The sequence below is a fragment of the Petaurus breviceps genome, unplaced genomic scaffold (genome assembly GCF_028583685.1).
Source record: "Petaurus breviceps papuanus isolate PSGF00001 unplaced genomic scaffold, PetGlider_PUasm1.0 140, whole genome shotgun sequence".
Taxonomy (NCBI): domain Eukaryota; kingdom Metazoa; phylum Chordata; class Mammalia; order Diprotodontia; family Petauridae; genus Petaurus; species Petaurus breviceps.
The window spans coordinates 35137961-35158666 of NW_027185698.1; the positions used below are offsets into that span (position 1 = coordinate 35137961).

At 38.1% G+C, this 20706-nt stretch overlaps 1 protein-coding gene across 1 annotated transcript in view; it reads right to left on the reverse strand.

Annotated features, from left to right (window-relative positions):
• Positions 1–20706, reverse strand: part of CUNH4orf50 (chromosome unknown C4orf50 homolog) — an 83455-nt gene that overhangs the window by 33345 nt on the left and 29404 nt on the right. The window contains exon 6 of the mRNA XM_069075033.1: positions 9333–11882. Coding sequence (XP_068931134.1) covers positions 9333–11882 — 2550 coding nt within the window. The remainder of the gene's footprint in view (positions 1–9332; positions 11883–20706) is intronic.

Consider the following 20706-nt stretch of genomic DNA (forward strand, 5'->3'; position numbering starts at 1 on the left):
CACACAGCTAGTAAGTGTTAAGTGTCTGAGGCTGGATTTGAACTGAGGTCCTCCTAACTCCAGGGCCAGGGTTCTATTCACTGTGCCACCTAGCTGCCCCTGCCCTTCTGATTCTGAGAGGGTATGGGGATTGGGGTGGGGGGGAGAGGTAAATCACAGCAGTGCAACAAAAGGAAATTCTCTTCATGAAAGAAATTGCAAATGAAGGTGACTAGAAATGTGTGGGTTGCCTCTGGAGGTAATTAGCTCCCTGTCAGTAAAAATGTTCAAACAGAAGCTTGGTGGACATATGCTGGAGAAGAAATATACTGGGTGGTAGACCTACATGTCTAAGAGTCTACGGTGTCAGGACTGAGGACTGAAGAATCACAGGATCATAGATTTAGGGCTGAAAGGGGACCTCAGAGGCCATTGAGTCAAATGATCTTATTTTCCAAGTGAGAAAACTGAGAATAAGAGATATAGAGTTAATTAACCAAGGTCACATGGGTAGGAAATGCTAAAGCCAACATTTGAACCCACTCCTTTGACTCTAAATCCAGTACTTATTCCCCTGCACCAAGGTGCCTTCATAGAAGGGATTAAAAGGAGAGAATAAGCATTTAGTAAGTGCCTTCTATATTCCAGGCAATGAGCTAAGCACTTTAAAAATGTGATCTTATTTGATCATGAACATAGCATTCAGGAGCCCTAACCACATAACCTTACAAAAAAGAAAACTGAGGCCCAAGGAGGTAAAGTAATTACTGAAGGTCTCAGAGTGAGTTAGCAACAGAAAGGAAACCAACACACAGGTGTCCTAAATCGCTATCCAATGTACCATCTACTACTGCAAGCTATCCGAAGGGAAAAAAAACAAAACAAAAACAAAATTCAAGGAAATTTAGGAAATTATTTCCTGACTTGATAAGCCTTTGAGGGCTCTAGGAGATACTCGAGTGCCTTTGTCTGAAAGAAGGCAGGGCAATAAATGAAAATTAAGGGAAATTTTGGTGATTCTTAAGGAACTGAGAATATAATTTTCTTCTCAGTTTAATATAGAATATAAAATAAGCATATGTAGAATTTTTGTTACCTCATCAATATTATTAACAAGGAAATTCTGCTTATCCATATTTGGAAGACAAGATGCTTACAATAATCAGGCATTCAGTTCTATATCAGCTAAGTCTTCCTTGGTGGAATAAAAAGCTTTATTCCAGTGTGATTTATGTTTTCTTTCTTTTTTTTTTTTAAAGAAAACTATACATATTAGGTAGAAGACATTATTTCAAAGGATTTTTTCTTCAGAGACAGTTTCAATAAGGAACAAAAGGAAAATGTACCACACACATTTTTTTTCTCACATACAGAATGTAAATCAGAAGCTCTGATCATTTCCTAAAGAATGTTATCTGAGAATCAGAACCTGTGAGAGATATTTTCATAAAAGTCTTCTGATGTGTCAGAAATGTTGTACTCAAAAGAATGTTGGATATGGATAAAAGAGCCTTCCATGGGTTCTGTCCTCACTCTACCAACAACTAGCTTTTTGAGTTTAAGGACATCATCATTCTTTCTAAGCCTCAGTCTATCCACATGGCTGTCACAAGGGAAGTGCTCAGTAAATCTTAGCATGGGATCTGAATGTGAGCTATTTTTACCATCATTGTGAACATGCTGGATTAAACAATCTCTGAGGTCCATTCTGCCTCCAGTATTCCATGTTAAATGATCTAAGGTCCCTTATAACTCTGGTATTCTATGTTCTGTCTTCCCATGTCCCTTCCAGCTCTGACATTACATGCTCTCTGGTCTAACACCCCTTCTAACTCCAACATTCCAATGACATTCGATGTCATTCAGCGCCAATGTTCTCTGGTTTTTGTTCTAAGCTTCCCCATAGCATTGAAATTCTCTATTTTATGTTCTAAGGTCCCCTCGGACTTTGACATTCTACAAATCTCAAAATCAAGGCAAAATAGGCACCTCGCAGATGAGCATCTGAAACATTTTCCCCTGAGCATGAGTGAGACTTTGATATGAAAAAAAGAGGAGACTTATAAATCAGGGAATAGCAACTCCCTAGTGGTCCAGAAATCAGTTTGGGTTGATAGGCATTAACCCTCTTTGAGAAGGTGGATCTGTAAAGTTAGACAGGGTTTAATGCAGCATAGACTATGTACAAGTGTTAGCCATAGAAGGCCACAGCAACTCCTTGCCTCAATCCAGGAACAGCTAAATAATCTGATCAGGAAGAGGATGCGTTAGAGAAAGAAAGGTGGTATGGGAATATGCCTATACCTGAATAATGGGCTCATGATGTGAGTGTGCAGGACCTCTGTTTGTACCTATATACACAAATATTCATCTGGGTAAAGATTAAAAAGATTTGTATTCAATTTTTGTCCTCATGTCCCAGCTGTCCACTTGACTACACATATTTCTAGTTAAAAAGAAAGTGTAGAGCTTAACACAAATTGCATGAAAAAAAATCATTTTTCTTTGGGATTTTACAGTTTATTTGAAATTCGTATTGTGTAGGAGTTAGATTTACCATCTGATCCTGGGCAAAGAACAGATGGATAAAATTAATGGATTCACAAAACCAATTTGCAAACCTGTCGGTGAATTTCATAAAATCGCTAACAACATCTATGTATTTCCATGGTATTTCCAACTTCTCTGCCCCACCTCCCACTTGGCAGAGACTGGATAAGGCTTCCTTATGCTGTTCCCACCAAAGAGAAACTGCTGCCCCCATTTTAGAGTGGGGAGCTAGCAGAACTTTGACAGAAAGGCAGCTGTAATGTAGCAGAAAAAATACAGGACATTGGGGCTAGAGTATTTTTTTTTCAGAATTACTAAATTTTGGAGTTGGAAGGGACTTTAAGGGCCATCTGGTCCAACTTAGGCTTGAGCACAAATATCCCTTCTATATCACCGAATCATAGATTTGGAACCAGAGACAGCTTGGAGGTCATCACATCCAACCAAGCTCATCATTTATATATAAGGAAACTGAGGCCAAGGAAGGTTGGGTTATGCCAAATGTCATAGGTGGGATTTGAATCTTTATGAGTTGTAATTAAACCATTAATGATGTCTTTTTGGTTTGGAGGGACTTCTGACTCTTTGTGATCCCATTTGGGATTTTCTTGGCAAAGATACTGTAGTGGTTTGTCATTTCCTTCTCCAGTTCATTTTACAAATGAGGAAACTAAAACTAAAAGGGTTGAGTAACTTGCTCAGGGTCACACAAGCAAGTGTCTAAGGCTGGATTGGAACTTAGGAAGATGAATCTTCCTTATTCTAGGATTGGTACTCTATCCATTGGACCACTAAGCTGTCCTATTTTATAGAAAAGCAAACTGAAACCCAAATAAGTTCAGTCACTTGCGAAAGGTCACAAGCCAGGGTTCAAATCTGGGTGTCCTGATTCCATGCCCATTGATTTTGCCACAACAGGTTACCTGTCACTGTTATTTCAGGGAATAGGAAACCAGAGGAAAATGGTAAATGGCACAATATGTGGACCACTTTATAAAAAATTTATGGAGAATTAAAGACTCCTCAAATTAAATGAGTCAACCCTGTCATTTCTAGGTGGAGTCAAGTGGAAAGATCTCTACATTTGGACTCAGAGGACCTGGGTTCAAGTCTGGATTCTACTGCTTGTTCTCTGCCTCTAAATCCTAAGAGCCTTTTCAGAAATTGCCCAAACTTTTATCAAATGGGACAGACTACATCAAGGCTTTAGGCAAAGGACATTTGCATTTTTGGTCATTTTAACTTCTGAATACTAGTAAGATGTACATGGATAAGATGAAGAAAACATGGTTTGATTTACCCTAGGTTACATATAGATTGGGAGTCTAATTCTATACTTTTTGAAGGTATACTTATAATATGTTTGTATCTTAAGGGAGAGAGAGGATCCAGACAAATTTCATTTGTATGGAAAACTCTCAGGGTGGAAACTGTCTCCATCAATTCAAATCAACACTTCTTTTATAATTTATCTCAGAAAGCTGCACAGGCCAGTTGGAAATTAAGTGTTATTCATGATTACATAATTAGTTATAGTTAGGTTTTAAACTCAGATCTTTAATCCAAGAGCAGCTCTATATCCATCATAAGGAAACTGATTCTCTTCAGGGTGTTTGTTAAGAACAATATTATCAAACTATAATAAACCAAATAATAAAATGGTCCAAAATCATCATGTTGGAATCTCATTTTTTCTAGACTAGATGCTTCATTATATTATGCTTCATTTATTCAACCATTCACTCAGAAAATTTCATTAAATAGCTACTCAGGGCTGGAATATTGGACTAGGTGATAAGGGAAGGAGCAAAGTTTAACTGTTTAATCAGTAAGTATTTATTTTGTGCCTACTATGTATCAGGAAAGGATGCACTGGAGACGCAGACAAAATGAAAATGCTGCCACTTCAAACAGTTTTAGATAAAACACAGTCCCTGCCCCCCATCCCCGAGCTAACAGTTAAAAATGTTGGAATAAAACACAAATGATATTAAATAACATAAATTAGAAAGGTGAAAACCAAAATGCTATGTGAAGTCTTACTAAATCTCACTCTCTAAATCAAAATTGTCTCAATTCAGTGGGATTTGTCCAGCCTAGTGCCTTATCAGCCACTAATTGAAGATACCAGAGTTGCTAGCTGGGAAAGGGGAAAGGAGTTACAGTTCCAAATGCCTTCTTATGGCAGTCAACATGCATTGATTAAGTACTTACTAAAGTGTCTACTATGGTCTAGTTCATTTCTTAGCTGAGTTAAGTTTCCTAGCAAATTGGCCTTCTCTTTTTCAAGCTCAGCTATCTTTTTCAGATTTCTCTCTTTTTCTTCTTCTAAAGCATATGTTTTCTTATTGCATATTTCTTGACCTCTGTGTAATTTGGTTATATCAAGGAAAAATTGGTTTTGCTCTTTCTGCACATCAGAAATCAGTTAGATCTTTCTTCTTGGAAATGGAGGGGAGCTCCAAACACAGGAAAAGAGTCAAAGCAAAGGAATCAGAAAAAAATCATGGCCTCAAGTATTTCTGAAGAGATTATGTGTTCTATCTGCCTAGATTTCATCACATCTCCCGTGTCTATAGAATGTGGTCACAATTTCTGTGAAGGCTGTGTCCTCCAGTACATTTATTCAACTTATGGGGACAGTTTTAAATGTTCTGAGTGCTGAAACAATTTTGTTATGAAGAATCTCTGGCCCAATCAACAACTGTCCATAGTAGCACAGTCCTTCAAATTGCTCCAGTCTCACTTCAGAAGGAGCCTGAATCAGAAAAAAGTGATCAAGACAAAATTCCGTGAGGAAATAAGTCTGGATCCTGAAACTGCCCATTCTGGAATCATCATATCCACAGATTTGAAAACAGTGAGAGGAAGAGATTCATGGAAGAAATTGCATAGTACTGTGGAAAGATCTGATCTATGTGGCCCTGTTCTAGCAACTCAGAGCTTCTTGTCTGGAAGACATTATTGGGAGGTGACAGTGGGAAACAGTTCTGCTTGGGATACTGGTCTTTGTAAGAACTCTGTAAAAAGAATTGGAGAGATTTCACCATCTTCTACTGGATACTGGCTTTTGAGTCAAAGATAAAATAACTATATTGTCTGTACCACACCTACGACCAGAATTCCCTTAACAGGAAGACTCTATAAAGTAGGGATCTTTTTGGATTATGAGACAGGAGACAGTGTTTTATAATAGATGCCACTTCTATACATTTACCAGCTCCTTTTTTTTTTAAGCAATCGGGGTTAAGTAACTTGCTCAAGGTTACACAGCCAGTTATTTCTGGGTGTGGTGCTAAGTATCTAAGCCCAGATTTGATCCCCAGGTCATCCCGACGCTGGGGCTGGTGCTCTTACTTGCTGAGCCACCTAGCCGCCCCTAACCACCAGCTCCTTTTTAGAGACTCTTTGGCCTGTATTTTCCATTGGCCTCCACTACAAGAGTGAAAACATTCTAACTATTGGCCCAATTTCAGATGAGGTTGAAGAAATGACAGAGCATGATGATGATGATGATGATGATTATGATGATGATGATGATGACACTTGCTTCATGATACTTCCTAACACCTCCTCCAAAAGGGAACCCCAGTCCTGGCTATCCATATATGCATTTTTTTCTCCTGTATTTTGAAGTACTTCATTCATTTTGGTAGCAAGAAGAAATTTGGTTTTTGTAATATTCAGGCAAGGAATTGCATACTAGGGGAAGGTCAGCATAAAATATATTGATGACCCACAGATGAGAGACAGAATATGCTCAATAAACTATTTGAGTTTAGAAAATTCAATAATGAGGAAGTTGGTTTCCAAAAGGCATGGATGGGAAGAACAATGACCCACCAAAGAATCAAAAGTAAATATAATAAAATTATAAAGATTAAGTGGGATTCAAATGAAGAAATATTAAAAGAGATCCCAAAATTATAAACAGCAGTTTAAGAGGTCCACAGATGTTACATACTGAACAGTTTTGGGGGCTTTCTCAATCTATTGACTATTTTTATGCTGATTTTTTTCTCTCTTAAAACCAAACAAACCACTATTTTTTAATGGGATGGCTCTTGGGGAGAGGTAAAGGGAGACTGGGACTATACATGGGTCATGAAAGAAACAGAAAAAAAATCAATAAAAATTAATTTTAAATGGAAAGACTTGCTTGAACTCATATAGAATGTGGTAACAAGAACCAGAAAAAGTTTATTCCCTAACATCAATATTATAAAAATGAACAATTTTGAAGATTCTTAGAAACTGATTTAAAATGAAATGAATGGAAGCAGGTAAAGAATTTATACAATTAAAACACTGTAAAAAAAAAAAGCAATTTTGAAAATTGAATGTACTATGATCAATAAAATGACTATCTGTGATTCCAGAGGGGGGGAAAACAAAGAAACAAAAAGAAATCAGTTGGTAAGTTTTGTGAATACAAAGGAATGCAAGACGTAATTGCTACTCTCAAAATACTCTTTCTAGTGGGGAAGACAAAATGCAAATAACTACACATATATGAGATATATACATATATGTGTGTGTGTATGTGTGTATATACACACAGTGTAAATGGAAACTAATCTCAGAGGGAAGGGTTTGGAGGAGGGGGCAGAGAGAATAAAAATGGATTTCTGAAGAAGGTGGAATTTGATCTGAATTTTGAAGGAAGTCAGAGAAGTCAGGAGTGGTTGCAGATATTGGGTGGGGGGGATAGCCTGTGCAAATTAAAGGAGTTGTAAAATATAGTGTTATGTATTAGAAACAGCAAGTAAGCCAGCATAGGAGATCCCAGAGTATCTAGAGGGGAGTAATGTGTAAAAAGACTGGAAGGGTATGTAATGGGAATGGGAATTTGAAGATCTTCCCTGCCCTTAATAGATCTAGGGGGGAGTTTGAAGACCTCCCCTGCTTTGAAAATAAACTCTGACCCCAATAGGCTGAATGTAATCACACATGGTGCCTGTGATGGTGGGTATTTGCTGAAGGGAAGCAGAGCCCACAGGAAGCCTCCCTGCTGTGAAGATAGACTCTGCCCCCTAATAGGCTGAATACAGTCACATGGAGCCTGTGGTGGGAGGAATTTGCTGAAGGAAAGCAGAGCCCACAGGAAGCTGGTCAGAGCTAGCCAGAAGGTGGGAGAGAGAGAGGAGCTCAGGCAAGGAGATAGAGAGGTTTGTGAGTAAATATTGATCTTGTATTGGTTCATGGGAAGGCTGAAGGATGCTGTAGCTCTCAGCATTATTATGGCTTCTTAATATCTTTAGTACTATGATGGAATCAGTTTACTGGCTTGGGGATTTGGTTTTCTGGTGTCTAAATAAATGCTTCAGTTCTATCCTCTATCTGGAGAGTTTGGTATATTTTGTGATCAAACGTCATGCGATACTTATAGTTACGGTCTTTATCATGATCATGGGCACTGTAAATATTGCATTGGTGCTACAGGGTAGCATGAGACCAGGTTGTGAAGGGCTTTAAAAAACAAACAGAGGATTTTATATTTGATCCTAGAGGAGATAGGGAGTCACAGGAGTATAGTGAGGCAGGGTGGAGTGGAGGGGTTGGCCTGATTAGGAAGATCACTTTGTCAGTGCAGTAGAGGATGAAATAGGTTAGAAAGAGTCCTGAGGCAAGGTGACTAATTAGAAGCACAGGTGAAACTTGATGAAAGCTCATACCAAGCTGGTGGCTGTGTAAGTGGGAAAAAGTGGCCTCAGACAAGAGGGATGACAGCGTTGTTAAGGCATTACTGAAGAGCATTAATGGACAAAGAGGATAACTGAGAAGGAAGAGACACTTTAGCGGCTATATAATTTAAACAGCATATCCAATTCTAAGATTTTCCAAGTCAGAAGGAAATTCTGTTCTGAAACTCAGCCTTAAAGGATGAGCATTTGCTGCATTCAATGATAAGATGAAGAGAAGGCAACATAAGCACTTTTAGGCTGTTTTTAGCAATGGTGGCTTTGCTGTATGGAGAAATCTGCAGGGTGCCAGACTGAAAATCTCTTGCAAAGGAGAAATTGCCTGGCAAGAGATTTTTCATGCTTTTTAAAATTAAATCTTCTTGTAAATAAAAATACACAAGAATGCTGGAGAAATTTAATTTGAGATCAGTTAAATTTCCCAGATGTTGTTCACATGAACTCTCCAGTATCTACCTCCAGTATTCATGTGCTGGTAGCTACCCAAAGCCATACCTGTGAAGTTCATTTATTTTACAGCATAGCCAGCCTGAAAGCCTCCATTCTCTGACTCAAAACCCAGTGTTTCTGGTAATAATTTGCAAAGATCTTATAACCCTTTAAATCACTATATAAATTATACATATTATATATATATATATATATATAAATTAAAGCACTATATAAATATTAAAGTTATGATTATGTTGTCAGAAGGAAGAACTAGGAATCATGTGTGCAGGTTTCATGGAGAAAGATTTTGACCCAACCTGAAGTACTTCCTAGTGATTAAGGTTGTCCAGCAATGAAATGGGCTGCCTTGAAAATGAGTGACTTCCCCATCTTTTGGGGCCTTTATGTAGTGGCTTATATGGGTACTCTTTTTTTGGAGACAATTGGGGTTAAGTGACTTGCCTGGAGTCACACAGCTAGTAAGTGTCAGAGGTGAGTTTTGAACTCAGGTCCTCCTGACTCCAGGGCAGGTGCTTTACCCACTATGCCACCTGGCTGCCCCATGGCTACCATTTAAAGAGGAGTTAGATTTAATGACCTTTGAGGCCACAAGCAACTCTAAAGCTCTCTAATTCAGTGATACTGTGATATACTTCAAAGTCCACTTACCTGGGAAGAATTTCCTAGTGATTCATGTGCTTGATTGTGGAATTCAGACAAATTCTTCCTTTTTTTCTTTTTTTCAAAATCTACTCTTTTCTTTTCCCACCCATTAGAGGGATCTTGGGTGACAGTGGAAACCTCAGGGTTCTCCTTCACTAAAAATGGATTCAGTCTTTTATAATCCGTGTGGAGCTGAAACATTTCACTGCAAATGGGGTTTTGCATTTGTCCTTTAGCAAAAACAGACACTTCCTCCAAAGGCAATCCTTCATCGCTTGTTGGTTGGCCTAAGGGGTCAGTTACCTGAATTCCTTGGTCTACCATGTTTGCCTTGTCCAACAGCTTCTGGATTTGTTCCTTTAGTCGCTCATTCTCTTTGGTTATTTGTCTGACACCCTTTGTTTCCCATGTGGCTTTCCCTTCCATAACATGCATCTTGTGGAGAAGCTGTTCATTTTCTTCCTTCAGGTTTTGCATCATGTCTTGTATTCCTGGCACTAAATCTTTGACGAGATCTTTGTAACCAATGCCAAGGTCAGTTATCAAGGCCTTGAGTTCTCGGTTTTCTTGTGTAACCTGCTCAGCCACTTCCTGTGCTTCCCTAATGTTCTCTGCCACTGCTTTCTGGACACTATCCACCTTCTTCTTCAGTGCCATATTTTCCTCCTGCAAGTCAGAAATTTTATCATAACTTTCCCTATTGCAGTCTTCAAGGTCTGAAATCAGCTGCAAATATTGGTCTAGTTCACTTCTTAGCTGAGTTAAGTTTTCTTGCAAATCAACCTTATCTTTTTCAAGCTCAGCTATCCTTTTCAGATTTCTCTCTTTTTCTTCCTCTAAAGCATATGTTTTATCATTGCATACTTCGTGATCTCTGTGTAATTTGGTTATTTCAAGGAAAACTTGATTTTTCTCTTTCTGTATATCAGAAATTAGCTGGAAAAACCTATCCATGCTTTCTCGGGCTTTAGTTTTTAGGGGAAAGCTGTTCAAAAAAATGGTTAATTGGGAATTTAGAATCATTTCATTTAAATCAGGCGATTTCTTAGAATGAGCTTCACTTTTCCTCTCTGGAGCAGATATTGTTCTAATGTCCCTGCCCTTTTTAAGTTTCATACTCTCAATAACATCTTCCTCAGTACTTACTTCTAATATTTCTGAAGAATCAACATCTATTCCACCATCTGCATCTGCTAAGGCTGTATGAGTATCAGTGTTCACCTCCACCTGTAAGGATTGCAACTGTTGGGAGTACCTCCAGTTTTCTTCTTCTAAAGGTTTCATTTTCTGTTGATAACACTCATTTTCTCCCTCTAAGGCAAAGATTTCCTGGAAATGCTTCTCTACCTCCTTCTCTAGTTCATTAATTTTAAGAAAATAGCTACTGTTTCCTATGTCTGTAGCCAACATTTCATTCTCACAAGATTCATCTTGCAATGGTGACTTCCTACTAAATTGAGAACATTTCTGTTCCTCTGAGAAAAACTTGTTTATTTCTTTTTCAAAAGCACATCTTTTCTGGATACACTGGCCATAACTAGCATTCCCTAGATCTGCTGTTTCTTGATGGGATGTTCCTTTCTTCTTTTCCACTTCAAACAACTTATCTTTTTCTTTCCAGGCATCAATATTTTGGAGGCTTATTTGTTTTTCTTCATTTGGCTTAGATTTTTCCCTAAGTCCTGTTACCTTCCCTTCAAGTACACTGGCATTCTTTGGCAAATATCCTTGGTTCCTTCCAGCTACTACTGTGAGATTCCCACACTCCTCTGGAGAACCACTGTCTTGGCTCTTTTCTTGTCTTTGCTTTTGGAGAGCCCAAACATTTGACTTTCCTTTCATCTCTCCCTCCAAGAGATTCAGTCCTTCCCCTTGAGTCTCTGCCTTATGCTGTACCACTGAAATTTGAATTCTCTGTCTTTTTTCAGGATAGAAGTTGGTTTTCTGGAACTTGTTTTTTTCTTTTTGTTCTTCTACATGTTTTGAACATTCTGCTCCATTAGCTACAATGCTTGCATCACTGAAGTCCCACTCCAACATTTCCTTTTTGTTTGTTCCAGTTTGTGGAAATATATCCTGTCTTTTTAACCATTTTTCTTGCTTTTCTTCTAATTCAAATTCTACAGCTCCTACTCTTTGGTCAAGAGTATCCTCAGGCATTCCTGTGTCTTTTCTGGAAATGCCATTTCTCAAAAGAGGATTACCAACATTGTTCTGGGTCTTATTAGGATTCCAACTTGGCTCCTCTAGGACTTGGGGGACATGCACGGATTGGAGCCCATGAGTCACATGACTCTGAGGAAGTTCTTCTTGGAAAGAATCTTCTAGAACAGTAAGACTTCCAGGACCAGGAGGGACAACCATGGGCATTAACAAAGGAATCTTGGGCTTCTCCAAGAAAGGAAATGACTCTTTATTTTGTAGCTCTGGAGTTTCTCTTGAAAAGTTGAGTTGGTCAAAAGGAAACAGATGATCATCATTAAACTGGCCCGAGGAAGGTCCACAAAAAAAGAAGAGGACTGTCTGTGGATCTGAGGTCGGCACACCCGAACAATCCTGTGAATAAAGACAACAAAAGAAAACAAATCTTAAATTGACATTTGCCTTCTTGGCGTTTACTGAGGGTCTACAGGGTGCTCAGCATAGTGCTAGATACTTCCATATAAAAAAGAATGCTGCCTACTCCTTATCTTCCTTCATATAACTTAAAACACTGAGGTCAGGTATGGTTTTACTTTTGTTTTTTTTTTTGTTATTGTTGTTCATAAATTCTGGAAGAGTGTTGGCACATAGTAGGTGCTTAAAATGAGGTAGCTAGATGTTGTACTAGATAGAGTGCTGGACTTGGCATTGGAATGATCTGAGTTCAAACATCACCTTGATGCTTGCTATGTGACTGGGGCAAGTCATTCCTCTCTCAACCATAGTTTTCCTGCTGTAAAATGAGGATAATTATAGCACTTAATGACAGGCTTGTTACAAGATCAAATTAGATTATGTATATGTGTGTATATGCAGATATATGTGTGTCTAATTTGTTGTTGTTTCATCATTTCAGGTGTGTCTGACTCTTTGTGACCTCATTTGGGATTTTTTTTGGCAAAGATACTAGAGTGGGAAGTAGGAGTGGTTTACCATTTCCTTCTCTAACTCATTTTACAGATGACAAACTGAAGCAAAAAGGATTATTTGTCTAGGATCATACAGCTAATAAGTATCTAAGGCTGGATTTGAACTCATAAAGAAGCCCAGTGCTCTATCCACTGTGCCACCTAGCTACATGTATAAATATACATATACACACATATATGCATATACATATCATATGGTTGCAGAAATGAGAATTCAGTAGTAGGCTCCATATGGTATAGTGAAAATATGCTTCAGGATAAGAATGCTATAAGATAGATCATTCAGCCTTGTCTATCACCATTTAGAGTTAGTCATTGGCCTTGGGGACAATGAAGATGGCAGGCATCAGGGGAGCTGCCCAACAGAATAGAATTTAAGGAAGCTGGAGGGCAAGGCCAGGAAGATATCGGGTCAGGAATAAAACATGCATGCCCTTGCAAACAGCTTACTATGGCAAATGGAGAGAATTATTTTTTCAGATGCAATGTTTTGTTGCTCATCTCAGATCACAGTAACTCAATCACCACACTTTTCACAGGCACTTAACTTGCTATTCACTCTCTTGAATTCTGTTTTTAATTCACCCACAGGGTAGGAAGAAGGTGCAAAGTTGGGTTTGCTCTCTCCAACCAGATGATAATCAATCAATTGAATCATCCATCAATAATAATGATAATAATGGTAATAACTAAGATTTAAATAGTGCTTCAAAGTTAACAAAGCATTTCCCAAACATGTATAAGTTCATGATTATGTATATGTATATACATATATATGGTTATGTATATGCATATATATGTGTTTATGTATATGTATACATATGTTTGGCAATTCAATTTCTTCATCACCTGGGCTTCAAGTTCTCTTTTCAAATATTTCACTTTATTTCCTGCTCATGTATATTTTCTAGTCAAACTGACTTGTTCCCTACCTAACATTCAATTGTCCATCTCCATTCCTATATACAAGCTGTTTCTCATGCCTAGAAAGCTCCCCCTCTTCACCTTTTCCCATTTCACAGATTAGGAAACAGGTTCAGAACCCAAGGCTATACATTTAGTTTGAGGCCAAGATGGGCTTGAACTCATGGTCTCTTTATCTATAACCAACTCATAATTCCTTCAAGGTTCAGCTAAGGACCCAGCTTTCTCACAAAGCCTTTTCTGATTCCTCCAATTATCAGTGTTCTTCATAACCCCTGAAGTTACTCTGTGTATTTACTTTTACTTGGCCATGTACTTGTAACCATACAGAAGAATGTAAGCTCTTTAAGGGAAGATATTTTTATACTTGTATTTTAAGGGAGTATTGTAGTCCTTGGCACATCATGGATAATCAATAAATATTTCTTGAGTTAAATAGAACTTTGATTGCAAAACGTAGATTGAACAAGTGCCGTGTAATTTATTTATTTTTTTAAATTTTAATTAATTTATTTTTTAAAGCAATCAGGGTTAAGTAACTTGCTCAAGATTACACAGCCAGTTATTTTTTTGTGTGTGGGTGCCGAGTATCTGAGGCTGGAACCAATCCCAGGTCTCCGCCGGCACTCTTACTCACTGCGCCACCTGGCCGCCCCCCATGTAATTTATTAATGGGAGAGATCCTCTGATCTTCACCTTGAGCCAATGAATTATTAAACCCCAGTTGAACAAGTCTGATTTGAACAAGTCACTTTAGTTTGATGGGGCTCAGTGTTCTCAAGTATAAAAGAAAGAGTTTGACTGTGTGACCTCAAGGTCATTTTTATCTCTGATATTTTATAATTCCATGTTGCTCAGCCAAAAGGCTAGCTAAGCCTCATTCATTTGACCCCATTGACTGGGAATGTGTTCTCATTAGATCAAAGGTGGCATAGCAAAGTGGACAGAGAGTTGAGCTCCAAGTCTTTGACGCAAAACACAGACATGCAAATCACTTCATATTTTAGTGCTCTAGGCAACTCACTAAGACTAAAAATGGCAGAGATTAAAAGCATTAATTGGAATTGATTGAGGACTGTTCCTCATCTAGGAGTTTCCTAGATCACTGAAATCATAGGTCCAGTTCCTATCAATAGATATAACATCCAAAATCTAATTTTAAAAAAATTGCCATTCTCTATGTGCCTTTTAAGTCTTTTATTCCTGAAATTAACACTGACAATTTTTTTTAGTATAGCACAGATTGTTTCAATAAAAAACACACATTACAGAAACATGCTATGTTATTTGAATCATAATTTCTTGTAGGAACATATTTCTATATTGTGTGGGAAGCATTAGCCAGTGAAAATTTTCAAAAAACAAATCGAAGACTTATATTCAATTTAATTAAGCAAATTTTTAGTAAGCACCTATTATATTCAGTATACTATACTAGGTAATAGGAAGAGATACAAAGTTTATATCAGCCAGGGTACCTGACCTCATGGAGGTCACAATCAGGCAGGGCTAAAGGAAGAAATGAGATAGATGGAATGCATGGGTAATACATGACAAGTACCCTAGAGAAGCAAAACATGAAGTGCTTGGGGGAGTCTTATTGAGATGGTCCTTAATGGCTTGGAGAAACAGAGAAGACTTCCCGGAGGAAATGGCATTTGATTTGGGCTTTAAGGATGGGAAACAATTCACTGGAATTCAACAGGCTAAAAAGGTCAAGGACCACATTCCATAATAAGAAACCATCCTTGTTGGTAATAGTATAGTCAAGAAGATGAATAATTTCCAATAAGGCTAGAAAGAGTGGGAGAATATTGGTAAAAGGCAAACAACTGCATGGGAGGCACATGTTTACAGCAATCAACTATGTTCCTGCCATATTTAAGGGGCATCAAGATGTAATCTCTGAAATGATTGAAAAGTCTGAGAGATACAATTTTTGCATAATTAATAATCAATTTATTAATTATGCTGTCAAATAATTGAGAAATTGAGGTCAATTGTCTTTTGTAACCAAAGATGCTGTATGGAGGTCTCTAAATGATTAAATACTTTTGGAAAAGTAGATATCTCTGAGGGTGAAAATCATCTCTGATTGTTTAACTGTTAATGACAGAATGAATATTATAATTAAAGGTAGATTTTTCTATTGAAGGACTGGGGGAGATGACTTTGATCATGTCATCTCTCTCCCAGATTATTCAGCCTCCAGCAATCTATACAAGAAAATCTGTTCTCCCACCCAGTCCTACCTGAGTTGAACCATGGTAGGGTTACAGTAAGAATTTCACCCAGATAACATGGTCTAGGTGGGGTGAATTTGGGGGTAAAATTAGAAATGTCCTTGTAATACTGGGTTATGAATAAGCAAGTGAAAAGAGAGAATCATTGGGTCCCATATATAAAATTGGTTATTAATATAATAAGAAAATAACATTTTTTCTCATCACAAATCTAGAAACTATGACCCGGGGATAATGAAGGGTGTGGGCAGAAAGCTAATGTTTTTCTGGATAGAACTGCTGATGTATTAGGATAATCTAGGACAGTGTAATAAGCACAAGATTGGGGAAAGTTAGGTAGTTATGTGGAGCCATGGAGGGGATGTTGAACTTGGACATAGGAAGGCCCAATTTTGAATGACATGTACTACCTGTGTGACTGTAGGCAAGTCATAATCCCTCTCAGTCTCATTTTCCTCATTTGTAAAATGGGGATAAAAATAACATATGCCTCCCAGTTGAAAGGTTCAAATAACATATGTAATATCCTTTGCAAACTTTGTAGTAATATATAAAGTTTGTTTTCAAAATGATATCTATGTCTTAGATTTTTCTCTCTAGATAGACTATAAACTCCTCAAGGACAGGTTTCCTGCCAAACACTTCTTATAACTTCCACAGTGCCCCAAATTGTGCTTCATATGTAATAGATGTCATTCATATCCTTCAATCTGTACTTTTGATATTATGAAAAAAGATTCAGCTGCTTTCTTTCTATGCCCTCTGCCTTCTCCCATTGGTGAGTTCTTCTCAAACTTCCATTTTTAATAAAATTATTTCTTTTTAGTTTTCAACATTTACTTTCATAAGTTTTAATTTTTCCCCCTCGCTCCCCTCTCCCAAAGACAGTATGCAATCTGATATGGGTTCTACACATACATTCCTATGAAATACATTTTCACATTAGTCATGATGCATAGAAGAATCATAACAAATGGGAAAAACCATTAGAAAGAAAAACAAAACAAAACAGAAAAATACTCTGCTTTGTTCTGCATTCCAACTCCATAGTTCTTTCTCAGAACCTCCATTTTGAGGAAGGTGCCAGATCAGTCAGTCTTCATTTCCCAGCCTTTACCACCATGCCCCTACCAGGTACCTCCTTCTCGACTCCCTACCCTTCCTTTAGCTCCCTTTGATATGCTGCTTTGCCCTATTAGAATATGAGCTCCTTGAGGAACTTCATTTTGCTTGTATTTGTATCTCCAGCATTTGTATGCCATGCCTGGCATGTAATAAGTGTTTAATAAGTATTTGATTATTTTTCTTTTATTTAAAATTAGCTTTACAATAAGTTATATCTCATAGTCTATAATATGCCTCTGTGTCACAACTCAGTTGAAACTAATTAGTGACCTGTGAATTGCACAATTATGGAATTTTAAAACTGGAAAGGACCTCAGAGGTCAGCCATTTAGCCCAAATCATAGCTGACCAAGAATCCCCACTATATCATGTTTGACAGATTGGTCATCCAGTCTCTTCCTACTTCTAGTGAAAGGGAAAACACTATTAAAAAGCCCAGGAACAAAGAAAGTGGAGGGAACTGTTTGGCGTTGAGAGACAAAGAAAAACAAAGGGTATAATTAGCTCTAATTTGCAATTGAATTTCTTCTTGGGGATTGCATTCTGTCTTTCTGATTTTGTAAGGGCATGGCAGAAATGTTCTAGATGCCAACTGAAGGCAACCAATCAGATATGGCTAGAATGAGCTAAATGAGGCTCCCTCCATGTGGTAAACAGTAAACAAGAAAGGCAAGGACAATTTTTATCAGTACTTAGACATAAGACTTACCCTAGAGGGTTGGTGAATGGAGTTCTAAATTCAAAGTCAGGAAAATCTATGTTCAAAGACTTCATTTGACACAATAGCTATGGGTTCACAAGTAAGCCACTGAACCTCTCTCATTCCTTCCTTAGCTCTAAAATGTAGTTAATGATACCAATAGTAGCTACCTAATGGCATTTTTGTGAAGTTCAGGTGCAATAACAAATCTGAAACACAGTTTAGATTTTAAAGTACCATATAAAGGTAAGCTGGAGTTGTAATTACAAAAAAGCAAAGGACTGATGATCTGACTTTAAAAGCATGAAGAATAAGAAGCAAATGACACAAATTGTATTAGGTTTGCATTTCTGCCAATCATGCCAAGTTTAACCTCTATATGCACAAAATGTCAGTTGATCTCTCCCTAAGAAAAGGTAAAAGGGCTATAAATATATAGTTCTTCTCTCCAGTTTATCACTGAGATTCAAGTATTCCTTGGAAGAATAGAACAAGTGCTTCTAGAAATAAATGTAAAGGGGAGAAAGGATGTGAGGTGATACAGGGGGATCCTAATCTATATAAGGACATCTGAGTGGAAGAGTATGACACAAAAGGAAGGAAGACCATGAAACAATGGGATCTAAGTAATAGGTAAGGGACTTTTTGTTTCAGAGAAGAGAATATGGACCATCTCAGGAGATAGGTAGCAGCTTCATGCATGCCAAGAAAAATGATACAAAATATGAGTCAAAAAGTGCTCCGCTCTTCTGAAATTACTTTGTATTGCTTTGCATATATTATGTATTTACTTATCTTCATTCAACTAGCATTCATTAAGGTCCTAATATGAGCTAGGTATAGTTTTTAGGATGCAAAGACAAAAACAAAACATTTCCTATACTTAAATCCAAAAAAAAAATTGGATTTTCCTGGGTGAAAATGGCATGGGCACTTAAGCACCAAAAAGTCTGTGTGTGTGTTTATAGTTGATATAATTTTGGGGAGGGGTGACACAAAATTGGTTGGAGGGAGGGGTCAGGAAGGACTTCTTATATAATATAGTAGTTGAAGTGAATATGAGCTTTCAAGGAAGCTAGGAACTTCATAAGATAGAGATAAAGAAAGGGCACACTGAAGATCTGGGGAATAGCTGATGCAAAATCACAGAGGTGGGAGGTGGAATGTGATTCATAAGAAACAGCAATGTCTTTGGTTTGTCTAGACCACAGAGATAGTATAGGGGAGTGCTTTGTACTGTCTGGAAAGGTTAGGCTAGAGCCAAATCATGAAGAGATTTAAATCCAAATTAAGAAATTTGTAGTTTTTCCTAGAGTCAAGGAGAGCCACTGAAGTTCTTAAGGAGGGTAGTGACCTGGTCAGACCAGAACATTAGAAATATAAATCTGGGGGCGGAGTCAAGATGGAGGAGTAGAAACAGGACATTCGTGGGGCTCCGGCTCCCACCTCCTCCAATTCATGTAAAAATAATTCTAAACAAACTTTGGACCTACAGAACCCACAAAATGACACAGAGAAGCTAACCTCCTGCTAAAGACAATCTGGTAGGACATAAAAAGAATTGCAGTCATGAAAAAAAAGAAATATAAATCTGACAGCCATGTGGAGACTGGATTGGAGAGGGGAGAGACTGGAGTCAATGAGATTGATTAAGAGATTATTCTAATAGTCCAGACAAAAGGTCACAAGAGCATAAACTATGGTAGTAGCTGGAGGAAGATAGTGGGAGAAAAAGATATATGTTATAAATCCCTGGTAGAATGTAAGCTCCTTGAGTTGAAGGAATATTTCATTTTTGTCTTTTTATTCTCAGCACCTACATTGCAGTGCCTTACATATAGAAAGTGCTTAATGAATGCTTGTTAAACACAAGTATATAAATCCACATGCTCCATCTGATGGAAGTTCATAGATCTCAAGCTAGCAGGGACCCCAGAGGATATATAGTCAAACCCCTCATTTTACAAATAAGGAAAATGAGATTCAGGAGGGTTAAGCGACTTTAATTGCCCAAACTCAAGATAGTAAGCATCAAAGGTATGGCATCTGAACCTGAATATTCTAACTTTTAAGTTAGTGTTCTTTCCACTATGCCACATGACCTCCCTAATAGTCATAGTTCATGGAAGAAAAGATGTATAGCGGTTTTGGGGTGAGTCCCTACAGAGAGGCATAGAGGTAACTGTTTGCTTGTGGGACATAAACAATAGAGAGATCTTCTGCCTTTTCAGAGCTGTGGCTGAAAAGTGATTGAGAGTCTGAAAAGTGATTGAGAGGACCATGGCTAACCCCTGGTGATACCTGTGGGAACAAATGGCCTTAGCAGACGCAACTAAGGGTTATGCACTCATAGGCCAAACAATTTAGGCATACATGTAGAATGTTTATCACTGCCATTAACAGTGAAAGTAGAGATTTCCAAAGAAAAAGGAGGGTTTGGAGGAAGTGAACAGCTGACTAAGAATATGGAGAATGCAATTTCGCATTTTTTTAAAAATTATTTATTTATTTTTAGTTTACAACATTCAGTCCCACAATCCCTTGAGTTTCACAATTAAGCATTTTAAAACAAGAATTCTTGTCCAGGGATTAAGCACACCTAGCAAGTGTGGTAGAACTATCTATTTCTCTATACTCATACTATCTAGTTCATGGCTTAAAAATGAAAATGGATGGGTGTGATAGTAATGGCAATTAAAGATTCCCCTGTATTGGCTTGGTTTTCAAACTGATTGTGTTAAAACCCAGAGCTTGTTAATCCCACCTGTGGGATGGACTTGTTGATGTGAAAAGAAAGTCCTGAACTGGGAGGAGCTGGTGAGGTAGATTTGCAGAGACAGGAGAAAGAGGCGGAAAAACTTTTTGGAAGCAGCACCTCGTGGAGGCAGAGAGAGAGACTGAGAAGGATTGCTGGGGCCACTTTGAATCGCCCTGGATTTTTGAGACCTGCCCCCTGAGCTGCCAAGGACTGAGGAGACATGGCTGTTTTGCTGGTACTTTGTCTGTCTGTTTTGATGTTGTTTTGCCAGATTTGTCCACTGGTGAAAGACAGTCCTGTTGTTGAAGAAGTCCTGGAACCTGGCTTTTGGTTAAGAAGCCCTGAGACTGTCCTGCAGACAGAGAGTGAATACTGTCCACTGGTGAAGGACAGTGCTGTTGTTGCAGGGGTCTGGAGACTGTCCTGCAGACAGAGTGAATACTGTCCACTGGGAAGGACAGTGCTGTTGTTGCAGGGGTCTGGAGACTGTCCTGCAGAC